At 45.3% G+C, this 18,977-nt stretch overlaps 1 protein-coding gene across 2 annotated transcripts in view; it reads right to left on the bottom strand.

The window, feature by feature from the left end:
• LOC142290619 (phosphatidylinositol 3,4,5-trisphosphate 3-phosphatase TPTE2-like) overlaps window positions 1–18,409 on the bottom strand; it is an 83,195-nt gene extending 64,786 nt beyond the window's left edge. The window contains exons 1-2 of one of the 2 annotated variants that reach the window (XM_075334588.1): window positions 18,023–18,409; window positions 3,348–3,417 (exon numbers count right to left, since the gene is read on the bottom strand). In XM_075334588.1, coding sequence (XP_075190703.1) covers window positions 3,348–3,397 — 50 coding nt within the window. In that variant the 5' untranslated portion in view covers window positions 3,398–3,417; window positions 18,023–18,409. Of the gene's footprint in view, window positions 1–3,347; window positions 3,418–17,824; window positions 17,909–18,022 lie in introns of those variants that run through there. The other variant, XM_075334589.1, reaches the window with a different exon arrangement.
• Window positions 18,410–18,977: the final 568 nt, after the last annotated feature.

Below are 18,977 nucleotides of genomic sequence, written 5' to 3'. Positions count from 1 at the left end.
TACATGCCCACAATGAGTGTTAGGGTACGTGCTTACGATGAGTGTTAGGGTACATGCCCACGAGGAGTGTTAGGTTATGTGCCCACAATCAGTGTTAGGTTATGTGCCCACGTTGAGTGTTAGGGTACGTGCTCACAATGAGTGTTAGGGTACGTGCTCACAATGAGTGTTAGGGTACGTGCTCACAATGAGTGTTAGGGTACGTGCTCACAATGAGTGTTAGGGTACGTGCTCATAATGAGTGTTAGGTCATGTGCCCACAATGAGTGTTAGGTCATGTGACCACAATGAGTGTTAGGTCATGTGCCCACAATGAGTGTTAGGTCATGTGCCCACAATGAGTGTTAGGTCATGTGCCCACAATGAGTGTTAGGTCATATGCCCACAATGAGTGTTAGGTCATGTGCCCACAATGAGTGTTAGGTCATGTGCCCACAATGAGTGTTAGGTCATGTGCCCACAATGAGTGTTAAGTTATGTGCCCACATTGAGTGTTAGGGTACGTGCTCACAATGAGTGTTAGGGTACGTGCTCACAATGAGTGTTAGTGTACGTGCTCACAATGAGTGTTAGGGTACGTGCTCACAATGAGTGTTAGGGTACGTGCTCACAATGAGTGTTAGGGTACGTGCGCACAATGAGTGTTAGGGTACGTGCTCACAATGAGTGTTAGGGTACGTGCTCACAATGAGTGTTAGGGTACGTGCTCACAATGACTGTTAGGGTACGTACTCACAATGAGTGTTAGGTTATGTGCCCACAATGAGTTTTAGGGTATCTGGCCACGATGAGTGTTAGGGTATGTGGCCACGATGATTCTAAGGGTATGTGGACATGATGAGTCTAAGGGTATGTGGCCATGATGAGTCTTCGGGTACATGGCCACGATGAGTCTTAGGGCACGTGGTCACGATGAGTCTTAGGGTACGTGGCCACGATGAGTCTTAGGGGTACTTTATATGCCGCGATATCACTAAAGATTTATCATCGGGGTCACGGTGTTTGCGACACACACACGGCGTCGTTAGCGGCATTGCAGCGTGTAACACGTACGAGCGACCTTAAATGATCGCAAAAGAGACAAAAATCGTTGGTTTCGTACGTAGCGATGTTGTTCGTCGTTCCTTCGGCACCTCACATCGCTATGTGTGACACCGCAGGAACAAGGAACCTCTCCTTACCTGCCTCCACCGGCAATGCAGAAGGAAGGAGGTGGGCGGGATGTTACGTCCCGCTCATCTCCACCTCTATTGGCCGGCCTCTTAGTGACACCGCAGTGACGTCACTGTGCAGTGACGTCACTGTGATGCCGAACGCACCTCCCCTTTGAGGGAGGGATTGTTTGGCAGTCACAGCGACGTCGCTGAACAGGTATGTGCGCGTGACACTGCCGTAGCAATAATGTTCGCTACGACAGCGAGCACCAAATGTCGCACAAGCGACGGGGGCGGGAGCTATTGCGCTCAACATCGCTAGCAATCACTAGCGATGTCGCAGCGTGTAAAGTACCTCTTAGGGTACGTGGCCACGATGAGTGCCACTCGCGTTTTTGACCCCGTTTTTTTGCTGTGTCAAAAATGCATCGTTTTACAGTACAAGCAAAGTGGATGAGACTAATAGAAATCTCATGTCCACTGTGCTTCTTTTTTTTACGCTGCGTAAACACTAAACACCCCTGTGGTGCAATTTTCCAAGTAGCAGAATGTCAATTTATCTTGCAGGTAAGCTGAGTTTTCAGTGCGGAATTTCCCCATAGACTTGCATTAGATGTGGAAAATCCGCAGGTAAAAAAATATATGCCTTTTAGTGTGTTTATGCAGCATAAATGCACCAAAAACGCATCTAAAGAAAACTTATCAGGTTTCAATAAAGTTGGATTAAACACAGGTAGCAGAACAACCAGGAAGAGCAAAGAGTTCAATGTCCCAATACACAAACACACATATACAACAAAAAAAACCCATAAACATATAGGTAGATAGATGATAGATATCCTGCAGCTATATAATGTCATACCCCTACATATTATACACTTACGCCCTTTAGTACCTATCATGTGGCACTAAAGGATTTTTAACTTAATAAATAATTTATTAAAATGACGTGGGGTCCCAAATCCAGCAAGACAGCTGCGGGCTGCTATTATCAGGCTGGGAAGGCCCTTGGTTATCGAATGTACAGAAAGGAAAATCATGGGAACCGCTGGACTATTTCGAACCAGGAAATTTTGCTTTCTAATGTATTGGTGAATGAGAGACAGTGTCTTGTTTTTATCGCTCTCTAGTTATGTCTTTCAGGTTTCCATTTATTGACTACATCGGATTCCGTGGACTACAGCGGACCTGCATGGGGTTTTTTTTTTTTTAATAAAATGGTGAACTAGGGAAAGTGTGGAAAGGGGCTTTTCTAAATAAAATATTTGTGTCACTCCATTCACTCTCAACGAATGTACGGTAATTAGATAATTACCGCATGATGGTGATACAAATACCAGTACACTTGAAAAATTTTTGCAATATGATGAATGAAAATGAGACAAACTAGAGGATTCCTTAAATTTCCCTTTTTGCCTCATCAGCTGAATTCAACTTTTCCCCCATAGATTAGAGATGATTGCTAGGGTTACATTCAGCTGTATAATCTGTGATCAGCGCAAGAGAATGTAAAAAGGAAGAAATCACTCAAAGGGGTCATCCAATCTTCAGAAGCCCAACTCTCTTCTACGTCCCACCTTCCAGAAGGTTGTGCCGTGCGTACCTAAAGACTGACTGTTCAGATAAGCAACATGGTTTCTCTCCAAGTCTGAACTGCGTGCTCTCCTAGGCTAGTAGCAGAGGTAGCTTTGCCTCTGCAGCATTAGAGGAGCACAGGGGTAGTGAAGTATTACTGCTATAAAAAAAAATGTAAAAATGGGTATACTTAGCACACAAAATTAGCCAGTTTTATGTGAGCCCAACAGCCAACGGGAAGGCTACCTCATTTTTGGGTTTTGCTTTCTGATTGAGTACTCATGCTCTTCAGCCACAGGCGATTTTAATTCTCCATTTGCAGGTTCCTGTCCGCCCATAAATTGCTAGTTTTTTTAACCCAAAAAAAGGCATTAGTTTGATAGGGACCCAACAAAAATGAGGTGGCCTTGTAATTGGCTGTTGGGCTCACATAAAACTGGCCAATTTTGTTTGCTACGTATCTCAATTTTGACATGTTTTTCATAGCAGTAATGCATGTCTATATTCCCATATTCATTGTTTCAGACATCTTAGCAAAACAGAGTGCAGCTATCTCCTTTTTGTTACTATATTAATACTTAACACACTGTTTAAATATTATCAGAGCTGATCACTCACCCATTGACTTCAACGACCTCTGCCCTCGGAGCAAATCTTACAGCTGACATCTTGTCAATGAATGCTGGAGCTAAGACGAAAAGGAAAAAAATAACTAAAACATGGTACATTCTCAGATATGCAGTTTTGTTTTTAGAATTCATAACCCACAGGTTTAATGTGGTTTGAAGTTATTGTGCATGTTCATTCTTCTTTACTATCATAGTATCAACATAATCTGTAATACTTCATAGAGAATGTGACGGAGCATTTAAACACATACATGGAAAAATTGTAGGAATCCGGCACTCAGAGAAATGAAAATTAGGCTTTATTTAAGGATAACGTGGCGTGTGGGTACATGTGTGATGCTTCAGGTCAATGACCTTTTTGAAATGTACACTGGAATGTAAAAACAATTTTATCGCAAAATGTAAACATAAATTGACAACAATACTCAATAAAAAGAATATACAGTGTAAGAAAAAACCGACATGGAATGAAACATAAAAGTAGGCAAAAAAGAGGCAATGATGGAAACAACCAAAAAAAACACAAAAGACATGGAAACATTTGATAGGGGGTATATAAAAGCCATATTGCATAAAAGGAAATTCAAACAGGTACATTAAAATGATAGGGTTGTGAAAAGATACAGGTATATGGGAAAATATAATACAAGACATACTGTATAAAACCTATGAATTATATAGAAAAACATAAATTCCAAGTAACAGAGAGTCTCCCCAGGAGACTACAGAGGTCATTGAATGTATACAGTATATGTGCAAAGACATATGGAAAAAAGAAAGGCAGTAAAATCTGGTCAGTATGGGGACCATGATGGGAAACAATTGTATAAATGAGGGCAGGAGGGCTGTTGCCTATAAAGGTTGGGGATAGAAACATTGTGGATAAGTAAATTAAGGCAAGGGAGTTACCAAAAGAGGAGAGCCACGTGGAATAAATTGTTGCAGTGCTTTTAGGATTGTATCTTTCGCTGTGGAATGGTGTACTTTGTCTAGCTAGAGGGCCCGGTTTAATGGACGTCACTACCGTGGGCATGGCAGTAGTGGCGTGATTAGGTGCATGGATGTCATTCAAGTGTGGTCCGATTTTTTTCATAAACCTATAGGAAAAAGTCAGACATGCATAACACAGAATAACATGGGGAGGAGCGCCATCTGTCACAATGACAAATAGCACTTGTCCGATTTATGCGGTCGTCTGCAAGAGCCCTAAGGTGTGTAATATATACTATGTTAGGGCTTGTGCAGTAACGTTACTGCTCCTCAGAGTCACCCTGTCACTTTTGACCTTAAACGTCCAAAAAATGGTGACACCAGTAATGATAATGCTTTTTCAAGGTCCCTCTACGCTGTTCATAACTCGGAGACACTGATGAGCGTTAACGTTACTGATGTCAGTCTGTCATAAAGTTGCTCCATAAAGATTGTTCGTCAGATTTGCTGTGGACTACATCGGACCTGCTTGGTGGACACAGTGCCTTGTTCACCAATTTGTTAAAAAAAAAAAGAAAAAAAAAAGTTCCATCGCAATCCACATGGAGGTCTCACTACGTTCCCTGACTCAGTGGCCCAGCCTATGAAGAATGTTCAGAGAACGAACCCCATAGGCTGGCACAGCAGCCACTGCTGGCTGATGTGTGAGAACAGCCACTGGCAGTGAACTGTGGTGACCTCATGAGATCACTGCAGTAGCATGTGGGACCTCCACGTGGATTACGGCGGAACTTTTTTTTTGCTTTTTTAAATAAATTGGTGTATGAGGGTCTTTGTCCTGTCTTTATTTCTTTAATTCTCATTTTTTATATCTTTCAAGTTCGTTTTTGTGGAACGTCATAGGACCTCTATGTGGATTATGGTGGAACTTCAAGAGTTTTTTTAAACTTTAATAAATTGGGGAATGACGGCTCGACTCAGGGGGTGTTTTTTAAAATAAAATATTTTTTTGTGTTATTTATTTCTATTTACATCTACTGGGCTAACAATGGGGGCATCTGATAGATGCCCATCCATTGCTAATACCAGGGCTTGATGCTAGTGGTCCATTCACAACCCCGTGAACCATTACCCTGATTCCTATTGCTCTGGTGCGGTGGCAAAGAGACGGGTACTGCACCAAAATTGGCACATCTAATGCAATTGCCACTTCTGGGGTGGCTGCAGTCTACTATTTTTAGGCTAGGAGGGGCCAAAGATCCATGGGCCTTTCCAGCCTGATAATACCAGCCCCCAGCTGTCTGCTGTACCTTGGCTGATTATGAACAATGGGGGGACCCCACACTGTTTTTTTAACAGGACTGGACACTGAGACCAGGTGATGTCAGCTCTGGCTGTGATGATAGGTATACAAACATAGGGAGCTGTCGAGTTTTGGTAGAGGTGCAAATATACAAAGTGACTGCAGAGAATTTAGTGAAATTCAGGAGGAACGAAAGGTAAAAAGAAAAATCTAATTTTATAGGGGTGTCATATATTACAATACAGCACAGATTAGCTTAAAAAATATGTTTGATTTCGAGGTCGGACAACCTTTTTAATTCCTAAGAGTTTGGAGTCACCGCTATTGACACGCTGTTCATCTGAAACATTCACAAGTATTGTGTCGCCATCTGGAACCATTATGCATGTGCCTTTGTATTGCGCAGAAGGAACCTACAAGTGTAATACCTACTACCCTTTGTACCTAAGTTTAGCCTCCAGTAAAAAGGACTCTGATTTTACAAACTTGTCTGGATTCCTCATCTTGGTAGTAAAGGGTTCTGGCACGGCTCAGAGCACGGCAGGGCTGCACCTGAAGATGTCCACAGCAGCAACAGTACAACCAAACACACACTGTGGACCCGCATCTTTCTGTAGCGTGCCAACACATGGAAACAAGTACCTGCCCCACAATCATCACCCCGAGTAATGTTACAAAGACACTTCCCTTAACGGGAATCTGTCACTAGGTTTTTGCTCCCCCATCTTAGAGCAGCATAATGTAGAGACCCTGATTCCAGTGATGTGTCACTTACTGAGCTGCTTGATCTTGATAAAATCAATGTTTTCTCTGCTGCAGATCTAGCAGTTATACAGAGTTCATAAATATGCTGGACTACCTGAAGCACGCCAAGTAGTCCTCTAATGCTAATCTACTGCTGATTAACCAGTGATTTATCAAAACTACACTAAGCAGCCCAGTAAGTGACACACTGCTGGAATCAGGATCTCTGCCCCTACAATATGCTGCTCTCAGATTACGTGACAAAAACCTGGTGACAGAATCCCTTTAAAGGGGTTGTCTGGTCTAAATCCATAAGTCTACAGTCACTCTATATAACTGCAGACTTCTGAATCCTCAAACATATGCACTTTTCAGATTCGCCAGTTTAAGAGCCAGGAACAGCGCTTACATGGCTGTGAGTATACGATGTGCTCTGGCCACATCTTGAATAGAGGGATATGGCCTCGCTCAATACTCTTGCATTGAGTGAGGCTTTGCCCCTCTAGTCGGCTTCTGGCCAGAAGTCTGCATATTGGATACTCATGGCTACGTGACCGCAGTTCCTGGCTCTAAAGGGGGCTTTACACGCAACCACATCGTTAACGAGATGTCGTTGGGGTCACAGAATTCGTGACGCACATCCGGCCTCGTTAGCGACGTTGCGTGTGACACGTACGAGCGACCGCTAACGATCAGAACTACTCAGCAAATCGTTGATTGTTGACGCGTCGTCCATTTCCCAAATGTCGCTGATTTTGGAGGCAGGTTTTTCGTCGTTTCTGAGGCAGCACACATCGCTACGTGTGACACCCCAGGAATGACAAACTACACCATACCTGCGTCCTCCGGCAACGAGGTGGGCGTGACTTTCATGTGGCAGCTCTCCACCCCTCCGCTTCTATTGGACGCCTCCTGTGTGTCGCTAGGAAGGTAAGTATGTGTGACGGGTACTAGTGATTTTGTACGCCACGGGCAGCGATTTGCCCGTGACGCACAAATGACGGGGGCGGGTGCTTTCACGAGCGACATCGCTAGTGATGTCGCTGTGTGTAAAGCAGCCTTTACACCGGTGAATCTGAACAGTGCGTGTGATGTGAGGATTCAGGAGTCTGCAGTTACATAGAGTGACTGCAGACTTATGGATTCAGACAGGATAGGGCATTCTGTTTCGTGTCCATTGACTGTCATGTCCTATGATGATTAGTCGCCTGTTTAGACTTCACGATTATTGGGAAAAGATTCTTCTTAGAACCCTTGTTCCTTATAATCCATCAAATTTTTAAACGCACACTAAAGGCCCTGTCACACACAGAGATAAATCTTTGGCAGATTTGTGGTTGCAGTGAAATTATGGACATATTGTTCCATTTGTACACAGCCACAAACCTGTCACTGATTGTCCACAATTTCACTGCAACCACAGATCTGCCGCAGATTTATCTCTGTGTGTGACAGGGCCTTAAGGCTCCTGTATCTGCCCGGACCGCAGTCAGCCAGTAATTATTAGGATTAGTTGTAAAGTGATGTTTCCATGTTGAGTCAAGTCTTCCTTATCATATAATCTTTGTTGCATAAAACAACAATCATCTCCTGCAGTTCTAGGTCACAAGTGCATGAATTCCCCGTACTCGTGTGTACAGACACTGAACATCGCGTCCTATACGCCAATAATAGTTACTGTGTTAATTAATACACAAACTCAGAGTTAATGATGAAGACGTATAACTAACTGTAGTCAAACTCGGAAGCAAAATCTTTTCTAATAAAAGATTGAATAAACCAATTTATATGTCAGTGAATGGCAGCTACAAGACAGGGAAAAAAAGTGCACAATTAGCACATTTGTTTTAGGGGATTGTCTAGGATATTCATAAAAAAAAGATTTGTTTAAAAGAACTGAGGTCCTCAGTAGTTGATACTTTTAATGGCTAACTGAAAAGATGGTAATAATAGCAAGCTTTCGAGACTACTCAGGTCTCTTCATCAGGCATGGTATAACACAAAATCTGAAGAGTCATATTTATACACAACAGGACAGAATAGTGCAGTGAAAAAAAAACCCCAAAAAAAACAAGTTATATGAAGCAGAACTATCACTATGGCAAGAGGGCAAACTGTTGTGGCCATAAATATTGCTGCAGTTCATAGATAAGCAGTGTGAAAGTTTTATTGTCCTCTGATTGGGGTCTCGTCCAGAGCTAGGATGCCCCCGGATGCTCTGAAGAGCACATTTCTTAATTGATGTAAAAAGACATAAATCCATGAGACACATTCATTCCTGCTCTGAATGTGTCACCAGTCATCATAAGTTTGTACTCCCAGACTCTCCTGTCTCTTTGGGACTTGAAATTCCCTTTCAATACCAGGAATTTCATGTCCATGATGCTGTGGTCTGGGTTACAAAAATGTTTGGCCACAGGTAAGACCATCCTTTTTTCTCTAATTGTGTGGCGGTGAGAATTCATCCTTGTCCGGAGCTGTTGTCCTGTCTCCCCTACATACAGACCCCCAGTTGGACATTTGGTACATATAATTAAGTACACCACATTGGTTGTAGTGCAGCTGAAGGTACCTGGGATCTTGTAGTCCTGAAGTGATCTGGGAATCTGTATCTTGTCCGTTGTCAATATAAATGGGCAGGTCTTACATTTTTTCAGGTTGCAGGGAAATGTTAGGATATTCATATAATTTGCTAGATACTCTAACACATAGTGCAGAGGGAGAACAATCGCGGTTACATGGATCATGACCAGGCCCAGGGGTGCAGGGGGCCTGCCAACTCCAGCGCCTGCTTCAGCAGGATATGCATCCTAGGGTACACATCCAGCTGAATGCATCGCAGCGCAGAGACATTTTTCAAGTTCTTGTACTGCAATGCAAGCTGCCAGCTGTTTGGCTGGCAGCTAACAGCGTGACTGAGGGCGGTGCATGACAGTGACGTCATGCGTCACTATAGCAGGGATGCCTATGTCAGCTGTGAGGCCAAGTTGGGCTGGCTACACAGGAGGACGCTGTGCAATGTTGGAGCCAGGAAGGGTGAGTATGATGTTTCTTATATTTTTGCTATAAGAAACAAAATGGGACATATACAAGGAGAGGCCTAAGAGGGGGACATATAAACCAGGAGTGGGTCATGTATATCAGAAGGGGGGACAAATAAACCAAGAGGGGACAAATAAACCAAGACATGTATACAAGGAGGAGCCGAGGATGAGGACATATATTCAAGGAGGGGGACATTTACCAGGATGGTGACATATAAAACAGGATGGGAACATATATTCTAGGATGGGAGGGCATATTTACCAGGCTCTGGCCTAGGATGGGGACATATATACCAGCATGGGGCTAGGATGGGCAACATATATACCAGGATGGGGGGACATTTTTAGCAGGATGTGAGGCATACTGTACATACTAGGATGGGGGACATATTTACCAGGAAGGAGTCCAGTATGAGGGATATATTTACCAGAATGGGAGATATACCAGGATGGGGCACATATTTACCAGGATGGGTCAAGGATGGGGGACATTCACCAGAATGGGGGACATATAAACCTGGATGGGAACATATATTCTAGGATGGGGGGCATGTTTACCAGGATATGGCCTAGGATGAAGCCATATATGCCAGTATGGGGACTAGGATTGGGGACATATATTCCAGGATGGGGGGACATTTTTACCAGGATGTGAGGCATGCATACCAGGAAGGGGGACATATTTACCAGGAAGGAGCCCAGGATGGGGGATTTATTTACCAGAATGGGAGATATATACAAGGATGGGTGACATATTTACCAGGATGGGCCAAGGATGGGGGACATTTACCAGGATGGGGGACATATCTACTAGGATGGGGAACATATTTATCAGGAAGAAGCCCAGGATAGGGTATATTTGTACAGAATGGAGAACATTACTACATAATGGGGGGAGGGCAACTCATATGTCTTTATAGCATTTAGAACGCTAAATGTAAAGCTACTGACCAACATGTTGGGCCAAGGTCCAAATTTTGCACTGGGGCCCATCAAACTCTAGTTGCGCCACTGGCTGCAGCGCTGTCTACAGAGGCTGGAGAAGCAGAGACAGCGCTGAAGCTGCAGGGTCCAAGACAGGGAGTAATGCCTAACTAGGTACTTTAAAGTACTGAAGGCCAATCTTGTCTGAAGATAGACAACTCCTTTATCCAGTAATTATCTATTATAGTGATGTCAGCCCTAATTACCATCCAATTGTGTCTGAAATGGTACGTAATAAACTAACCAGCTCAATGCCAGGTATCAGTAGCAATTACAATGCCTTATCCGGTATCTGTTTCCTCTCCTTCAATGTGAGGACATGTTATAAATGAGTTAATAACTCCAGGAGAGCAATATGGCAAACAAACCATAAACTTAATGGTGCTAGTCTATGTGAATTCATTGGAGATTTATAACGGATACATGTGGTCACCCCAAATAAATGGCAGCCCCCCATATTATTTACATGACACCATTAACATATAAGTATTGTTTGTTAACAGAGCTGAGTTGCAGTACCACATCTAACCTGCAGCCAGGTGTGGCGCTGTGGAAACAAAATAACCATGTTTTTCTAAACTAGTTCAAAGCATTGAAGGTTTATCCCTGTTCAGAGTATTCTTTTTCTGGAAGTGCCAGAGAGGTCCACAGATTTCCCCTTCCTCCTGAAATAACAGGCTGTCTAGCCAAGCAGATTGTCCGTGTAATGGGGGGCTTTGATTAATCTCAGATGTGGTCATCCTAGGAAGATGGAAATATTTTAGGAGCCTATATTTTAAACTTGGGCATCGGTTAGTCTTTCTGGTCTTTCAGGAAAGATCGGCCACCCTCCTTCTTTTTTGTTTATATGGAGAATAAGTAAAATAACTGAAGACCAAGAGTTAAAGGGACCCGTCAGGTTAGCCAAGGCCCCCAAATACCACCAGTTTCCGTCAAGTGGTCGGAACACTTTTATATCACTGCTGATTAAACGCTACCGTAATTAGTCAGGACTAGACTAGTGGCGCATATATTCTCTGGACTAGTCCCACTGTTTATATTAGATCTATACTATATCTATACTGTCCCCATTGGGGCTCACAATCTAAAGTCCCTTTCAGTGTTTGGAGTGTGGGAAGAACCCGAAGGAAACCCAGGCAAACACAGAGAGAACATACAAACTCCTTACAGATGTTGTCCTTGGTGGGATTTGAACCCAGGACCCCAGCGCTAAGCACTGAGCCACCGTTATGCCCATAGTACTACTATTCACATCAAACAGGACATATTCTGCAATGGAGGCTGCTGAGATACTAACGTTGCCTCATATGCGGCTTACACACAGGGATCTCCCAGAAGTTACAGATAAAAGTAGCGACTTCAATAAGATACGTCTGTAGTAAAATACACCTAGAAACCAAAATAAACATTACCGGCCGCTCATGTATCCATATACTACATCTCCAGAGCTATGTGCGCCAGCGGCAGTGATGGCTTTGCCTTACAGCGCTATCCTATATTTGCTCGAGCCTTTCTCTGACTGATGAGCCTGATGAAGGTCGGACAATATAGACTGAAAATCTATTGAATTGCCCATTAAAGAAGTACCAGTGGCACACAGAGAGCCAGGGTCTTAATTGATGACTTAAATACAGAGTGGTATCCCGCCCGTCCACCCAACCTACTATACACTGTGTGCTGTGCATCCTACATACTAAGAAGGTGAGCTCAATGTATCAATAAGGCTATGCGCGCACTGAGCGCTTTTGCGTGTTTTTCGGGTGCGTTTTTGTGCGTTTTTGGGCTCCAAACTGCATGACTTTGCTTCCCCAGCAAAGTCTATGACTTTTCATTTTTACTGTCCGCACACAGCTTTTTTTTATCTGCGTTTTTTAGCTAAAATAAAGAAACATGGACATGTCAATTCTTTCCTATGTTTACTGCGTTTTTCACCCATGGAATGCATTGGAAAAATGCAGAAAAACGCAGAGATCCACGTTACAGAACCCTACAGAATCTCCCCTTCTCTCTTTCTCGTGTTTTCCTTCTTTCTCTTCTCTTTCTCCCTCTTCTTCTCCTTTCATCCCTTGCTTTTCTTTCTTTCCCCTCTTTTCCTTCTCTTGCTTATCTAATTAGTGTACATAGGTTTACTTGTTGAAATATATGGCAAGATTATACAGAATGATATTGGCATCTACATATTAAATAGAACAAAAGATAAACGATTGATATATACTTGGGATAAGATGTCATTAAGGATGTTATGAAGAATTTTTCTTGTAAGACCTACGATAAAGTTCACTGTAGTATATGCTGTATAAGATTTAAATGCCCAGACCAAACTGCAACTTTTCCATATTCTGTAAAACCGGGCACTACAAAATTATCTATATTCATGCTTTGTTATATAATTTTTCTTGAAAACAATAAAGAAATATTAAACGAAAAACGCAGTGATCAAAAATGCAGCAAAACACAGCCAAAAACACACCGAAATGCGGTAAAAACGTAAAAACGCATGCGTTTTTACTGCTACATTTTTGCAGCGGGTGCGGTTTTTTGCGGCCAAAAACGCAGCGTTTTTGAGAAGTGCAAAAAAGTCATAGTGCACACATAGCCTAAGATGTTCAGAGTTTCTGCAGACGTGGTGTTCAGACCAATATTTTTAACATTTATTAATTTACTTTTTAACCACATTTTGCGCAATATTTATAGGTATGCATTTCTAAATAATATACTAATATACCAGTATACAATACTAATTGCCATGTCACATAAAAGCAAATGTATGTCTACTGGATTATTTATGTGATATGTATGTATACTGAGGATGTTTATATGTGTACACTGAAAACTGTATGACATATTTACATGCTGAGGATGTGTATGTACATTGTATTCTATATGTGACCTGTGTATATATACACCGAAGACATGTGTGTATATATGGACATCAGATTCTATATGGGACATGTGCATACATAGCCATCAGGTTCTATATATGATGTGAGTATGTGTATATGTAGACCCATTAGCCTTCATATGTGACATGTGTATACACACATATACACATCAGATTCTACTGTATATGTGACCTGCACATATAGAGGATGCGTGCACATATATATATATATATATATATATATATATATATATATATACAGTATATATATATATATATATATATATATATATATATTCATCAGATTCTAAATGTGACATGTATGTAATGATATTTGTATAAACCCATCAGATTTTACGTGAGATGTGCATATACTAAGGACCTGGTATATATACACATCAGGTTCTAAATGTGACATTTACATTCAGCAGATTTGTACATACACCCATCAGATTCTATATATGATGTGTGTATGTTTATCTATATATATAATTGCCTTATTCTGTCTGTCTGTCTATCTGTCTGTCTGTCTGTCTGTCTGTCATGCTCCAAAATTGTGTCCTTACGGTGACACAAAGCTGATTGTCCGCTGGGCTCGCCATGGCCCCGCCCCCCACACACAGATTGGCCGCTCGCCCAGGCTGCGCCCCCACACGGATTGGCCAGCCGCTCGCCCAGGCTCCGCCCCCCCCACAGATTGGCCTCTCGCCCCGGCACCCTGCAGGCATTGGCAATTCGGCCACGCCACGCCCCGCCCCCCTCACGCAACGCACGCTAGCTCTGGCCCCGCCCACCTCCCCCCGCGCATTCCCCGAACTGACACGGCTGTCACGGAGGTGAGTACTGTACTCCCCCCCCCGCCTCTCCCCCCCCGCGCATTCCCCGAACTGACACGGCTGTCACGGAGGTGAGTACTGTACTCCCCCCCCCCGTCCCCCATCCCCCGCTCGCACGGGAGTGGTGTGGGCTCCCGTGCGAGCGGGGGACGGGATGCGTTGGCATGGTTACAAGCGCATCAAGGTCCTGCAGCGGCGGAAGATCCACACGCACACACATAACAGCACACACACAAACATACACACACATCAGATCACACTCACTCTCACACACACACCTCACACACACATCACATCGCATCCACACACTCACAGCATCCGGCGATATCGCTTGCTTCTCGGCCTCGATACTGTGCTGTTGTGACCTTCCAGGACCTGACGGAGGATCACATGGCCAAAAGCATGTGGTATCTCCGGATGTTGTGACTGTGAGCGCGTATGTGCAATATCGTCAGTGTCTGTGTGTGTGAGTGTATGCGATCGGGTGTGTGTGAGTGTCGGGATCGGGTGTGTGTGAGTGTCGGGATCGGGTGTGTGTGAGTGTATGCGATCGTGTGTGTGAGTGTCGGCAGAGGAGCACGGCATGCTGGAGGAGGCTGGGAGCAGAGAGGCTGATCTTGGGGAAGGCTGGGAGGGGGAGGCTGATGCTGGGGGAGACTGGGAGGGGAAGGCTGATGCTGAAGGAGGCTGGGAGGAGGAGGCTGGGAGGAAGGAGGCTGGGAGGAGAGAGGCTGATCCTGGGGAAGGCTGGGAATGGGAGGCTGATGCTGAGAGAGGCTGGAAGGAGAGAGGCTGATGCTGGGGGAGGCTGGAAGGAGAGAGGCTGAGGCTGGGAGGAGAGAGGCTGATGCTGAGGGAGGCTGGGAGAGGAAAGCTGATGCTGGGGAAGGCTGGGAGGACGGAGGCTGGGAGGAGAGAGGCTGATCCTGGGGAAGGCTGGGAGAGAGAGGCTGATGCTGGGGGAGGCTGGAAGGAGAGAGGCTGATGCTGGGGGAGGCTGGAAGAAGAGAGGCTGATGCTGGGGGAGGCTGATGCTGGGGGAGGCTGGGAGGAGAGAGGCTGATGCTGGGGAAGGCTGGGAGGAGAGAGGCTGATGCTGGGGACAGAGAGGAGAGGCTGATGCTGGGGACAGAGAGGCTGATGCTGGGGACAGAGGGGCTGATGCTGGGGACAGAGAGGCTGATGCTGGGATGAGAGAGGCTGATGCTGGGAGAAGAGAGGCTGATGCTGGGGACAGAGAGGCTGATGCTGGGGACAGAGAGGCTGATGCTGGGGACAGAGAGGCTGATGCTGGGGACAGAGAGGCTGATGCTGCGGGCAGAGAGGCTGATGCTGCGGGTAGAGAGGCTGATGCTGGCGCAGCATGGCGGATGGAGCACGTTTGGGAGTGCGCAGCATGGCGGATGGAGCACGTTTGGAAGTGCGCAGCATGGCGGATGGAGCACGTTTGGGAGTGCGCAGCATGGCGGATGGAGCACGTTTGGGAGTGCGCAGCATGGCGGATGGAGCACGTTTGGGAGTGCGCAGCATGGCGGATGGAGCACGTTTGGGAGTGCGCAGCATGGCGGATGGAGCACGTTTGGGAGTGCGCAGCATGGCGGATGGAGCACGTTTGGGAGTGCGCAGCTTGGGGGATTCAGCACGATGGGGAGTGCGGAGTATGGCGGATAGAGCACGTTTGGAAGTGCGCAGCATGGCGGATGGACCACGTTTGGGAGTGCGCAGCATGGCGGATGGACCACGTTTGGGAGTGCGCAGCATGGCGGATGGAGCACGTTTGGGAGTGCGCAGCATGGGAGATGGAGCACGATGGGGGGTGCGCAGCATAGGGGATGGAGCACGATGGGGAGTACGCTGCATGGGGGATGGAGCACGATGGGGAGTGCGGAGTATGACGAATGGAGCACGTTTGGGAGTGCGCAGCATGGCGGATGGAGCACGTTTGGGAGTGCGCAGCATGGCGGATGGAGCACGTTTGGGAGTGCGCAGGATGGGAGATGGAGCACGATGGAGGGTGCGCAGCATAGGGGATGGAGCACGTTTGGGAGTGCGCAGCATGGCGGATGGAGCACGTTTGGGAGTGCGCAGCATGGGAGATGGAGCACGATGGGGAGTGCGCAGCATGGCGGATGGAGCACGTTTGGGAGTGCGCAGCATGGGGGATGGAGCACGATGGGGAGTGCGCAGCATGGCGGATGGAGCACGTTTGGGAGTGCGCAGCATGGCGGATGGAGCACGTTTCTGAGTGCGCAGCATGGCGGATGGAGCACGTTTGGGAGTGCGCAGGATGGGAGATGGAGCACGAAGGGGGGGGGGGGCGCAGCATAGGGGATGGAGCACGATAGGGAGTGCGCTGCATGGGGGATGGAGCACGATGGGGAGTGCGCTGCATGGGGGATGGAGCACGATGGGAAGTGCACACCTCCCCCCAACACACACACACACGCGTGCGTGCACTGCACAACACACCACACACACACACTGGGATCCACAAACAACTGCCCTACACAGACACCCACACACAGACAACGCTGCACACACAAATATACGCACATACCGCACAACACACACATTGCACAAAACATACCTCCCCCCAAAACACACCACACACACACAAACCGCGCAACACACACAAACGCTACACACACAGCGCTCCACAAACAACGCAACACACAAACAACACTGCTCTCACCCCCCATCACACACATCGCGCCCTACACAAACACTTGGTAACTACACACAACAACATCTATATATATATATATATATATAACAAAAATCATACATGAACTACACAATACGTAAATTCTAGAATACCCGATGCGTAGAATCGGGCCACCTTCTAGTATATTTATAAGATTCTATATGTGATGTATTAGTATATAGTGTGTTTGTATATATTCCCATCATATTCTATATGTGACTTTTGTATATAGTGTGTGTATATGTGTATATATTCCCATCATATCTTGTGTGATGTGTATGTATATAGTGTGTGCGTGTGTATATATTGCCAGCAGATTCTATATGTGACATGTTTGTATATAGTGTGTGTATATAGTGTGTGTGTGTGTATATTTCCATTAGATTCTATATGTGATGTGTTTGTATATAGTGTGTATACATTCCCATCAGATTCTGTGTGATGTGTATGTATATAGTGTGTGTTTATACAAATACTATGTGTGATGTGTATGTATATACTTGACATGTGTGTATAAATACCTATCAGATCTATATGAGATGTGGGTATATGCAGAGAATATCTGTATATAAACCCGCCAGACTGTACATCTGATATATATATATATATATATATATATATATATATATATATATATACACATACACACTCCAGAAGGATGTGTATACCTGTGTATTATATCCCGTGATCACATACATTGGTTCCCACTCGTGTGTATTAGATTCTGTACATGATAAAGTGAGACGTAAGAATCACTAGAGATTGGTCATTCCTTGTGATCTCCCGTACATTTTTGGGATACCTACATGGACACAAGGCTGTGATCACTGATAATATCTGACCATTTGTTGTAATGTGTTTCTAACATTTCGGAGATTTCCATCCTCCTACATTGTACATGGTCACTGGGGTCAAATCTGAAATAAATATCTGATCCCTTTCATAGCACCGCACAAAGGAGTCCCAAGAGCCATTGTCTGAGTGGTGATAGCTGAGTGTGGTCTTGTAGGATGGGTGTATGATGGGTGTTGTAGTCTTACCTCTGCCGCCAGCTCCTCTTCTGTACACTGCTCATCAATAAAGTGTCAGGGCTGGATGGCTGCACCTGGAGCGCTCCAGATCATGTCACCTCCTCACATTTCTTGAATGAACTTGATTAGGGAGGAAGGACTTAGGGACTGAGAAGGGGAGGGTGAGTGTGCTAAAGAAACAAAAACACTGGTGAAGTCTGTGCTCACCTCTGTACACCGCTTCTGCCTCTTCTCCTTAATCCTTTCTCTTCTTCACCTCTTTTCCCCCTTGTTTTCCATCCCAGTGGCTTTCAGGATGTTGTACTCCTGTCTTCCTCCTCTTTCCTGCTGTCTCCTCTTCCTCTGCCCCCCTTCCCTCTCCTGTGAGTGCAGACCCAGCACTTTCCACTTCCTCTGCTGACTTCTGCTGACTCTGGCTTGCTTCAGCCATCCTTGTCCCTGACATTATCTCTTGTGCACTTTAAGCTTTTTACTACTATTGTAACAAATTCCAAGACCAGGAAGTTTCAGGAATCTGTCGCGTGTTCATTCTGATGATTATTCCCAGCAAGGACTAAGCAACTCGTGACTTGCCAGATGTTCCGCCAATTCTGCCCTTAAAGAGGGCGTCCGGGATCTTAAAAACATTGTGCAAAAAAAGTTGAAAATAAAAACTAACACTCATCTGTTTAACTCCACACCTGCCACTCTAATGGTCCCCATCGGTCTCAGTCTTTTTTTTCAGTGGCCGCTGCAGCCAATCACAGACCTCAGCTGTCCTGTACTATACCTACCATACCAGAACGCTGAGGGCAGTGATTGGCTGCAGCAGTCACTTTCATGTACGAGGATATCACTGCAGGGAACAGATCCTGATCCTGAATTACTGTCCAAACTGCATTTACACTTCTGTAAGCTTCAGAGCTGTAATCAAACATCTTTCCTTGTAGGCTCAATGTCTTCACTGAGACTACTCTGTATATGAGCACTCTTAGACATGTAATCTTGCAGAAATGTGTGACGCCCTGGACCCCAGGGGTCACAGAATAACATCACACACACACACACAAACACCCACCCCTGGTAGGGAACATCCGTCAAACAAAAACCCTTGTTGCCCCCTCCAGGGTCTGATGTCCACACCAGGTGGGGCGGAGCCAGGTGGTTGGCCCCACCCACCGAG

The sequence above is a fragment of the Anomaloglossus baeobatrachus genome, chromosome 2 (assembly GCF_048569485.1).
Source record: "Anomaloglossus baeobatrachus isolate aAnoBae1 chromosome 2, aAnoBae1.hap1, whole genome shotgun sequence".
NCBI classification, from domain to species: Eukaryota; Metazoa; Chordata; class Amphibia; order Anura; family Aromobatidae; genus Anomaloglossus; species Anomaloglossus baeobatrachus.
The sequence above is the reverse complement of the archived record's forward strand: the minus strand, read 5'-3'. Positions and strand labels throughout refer to the sequence as shown.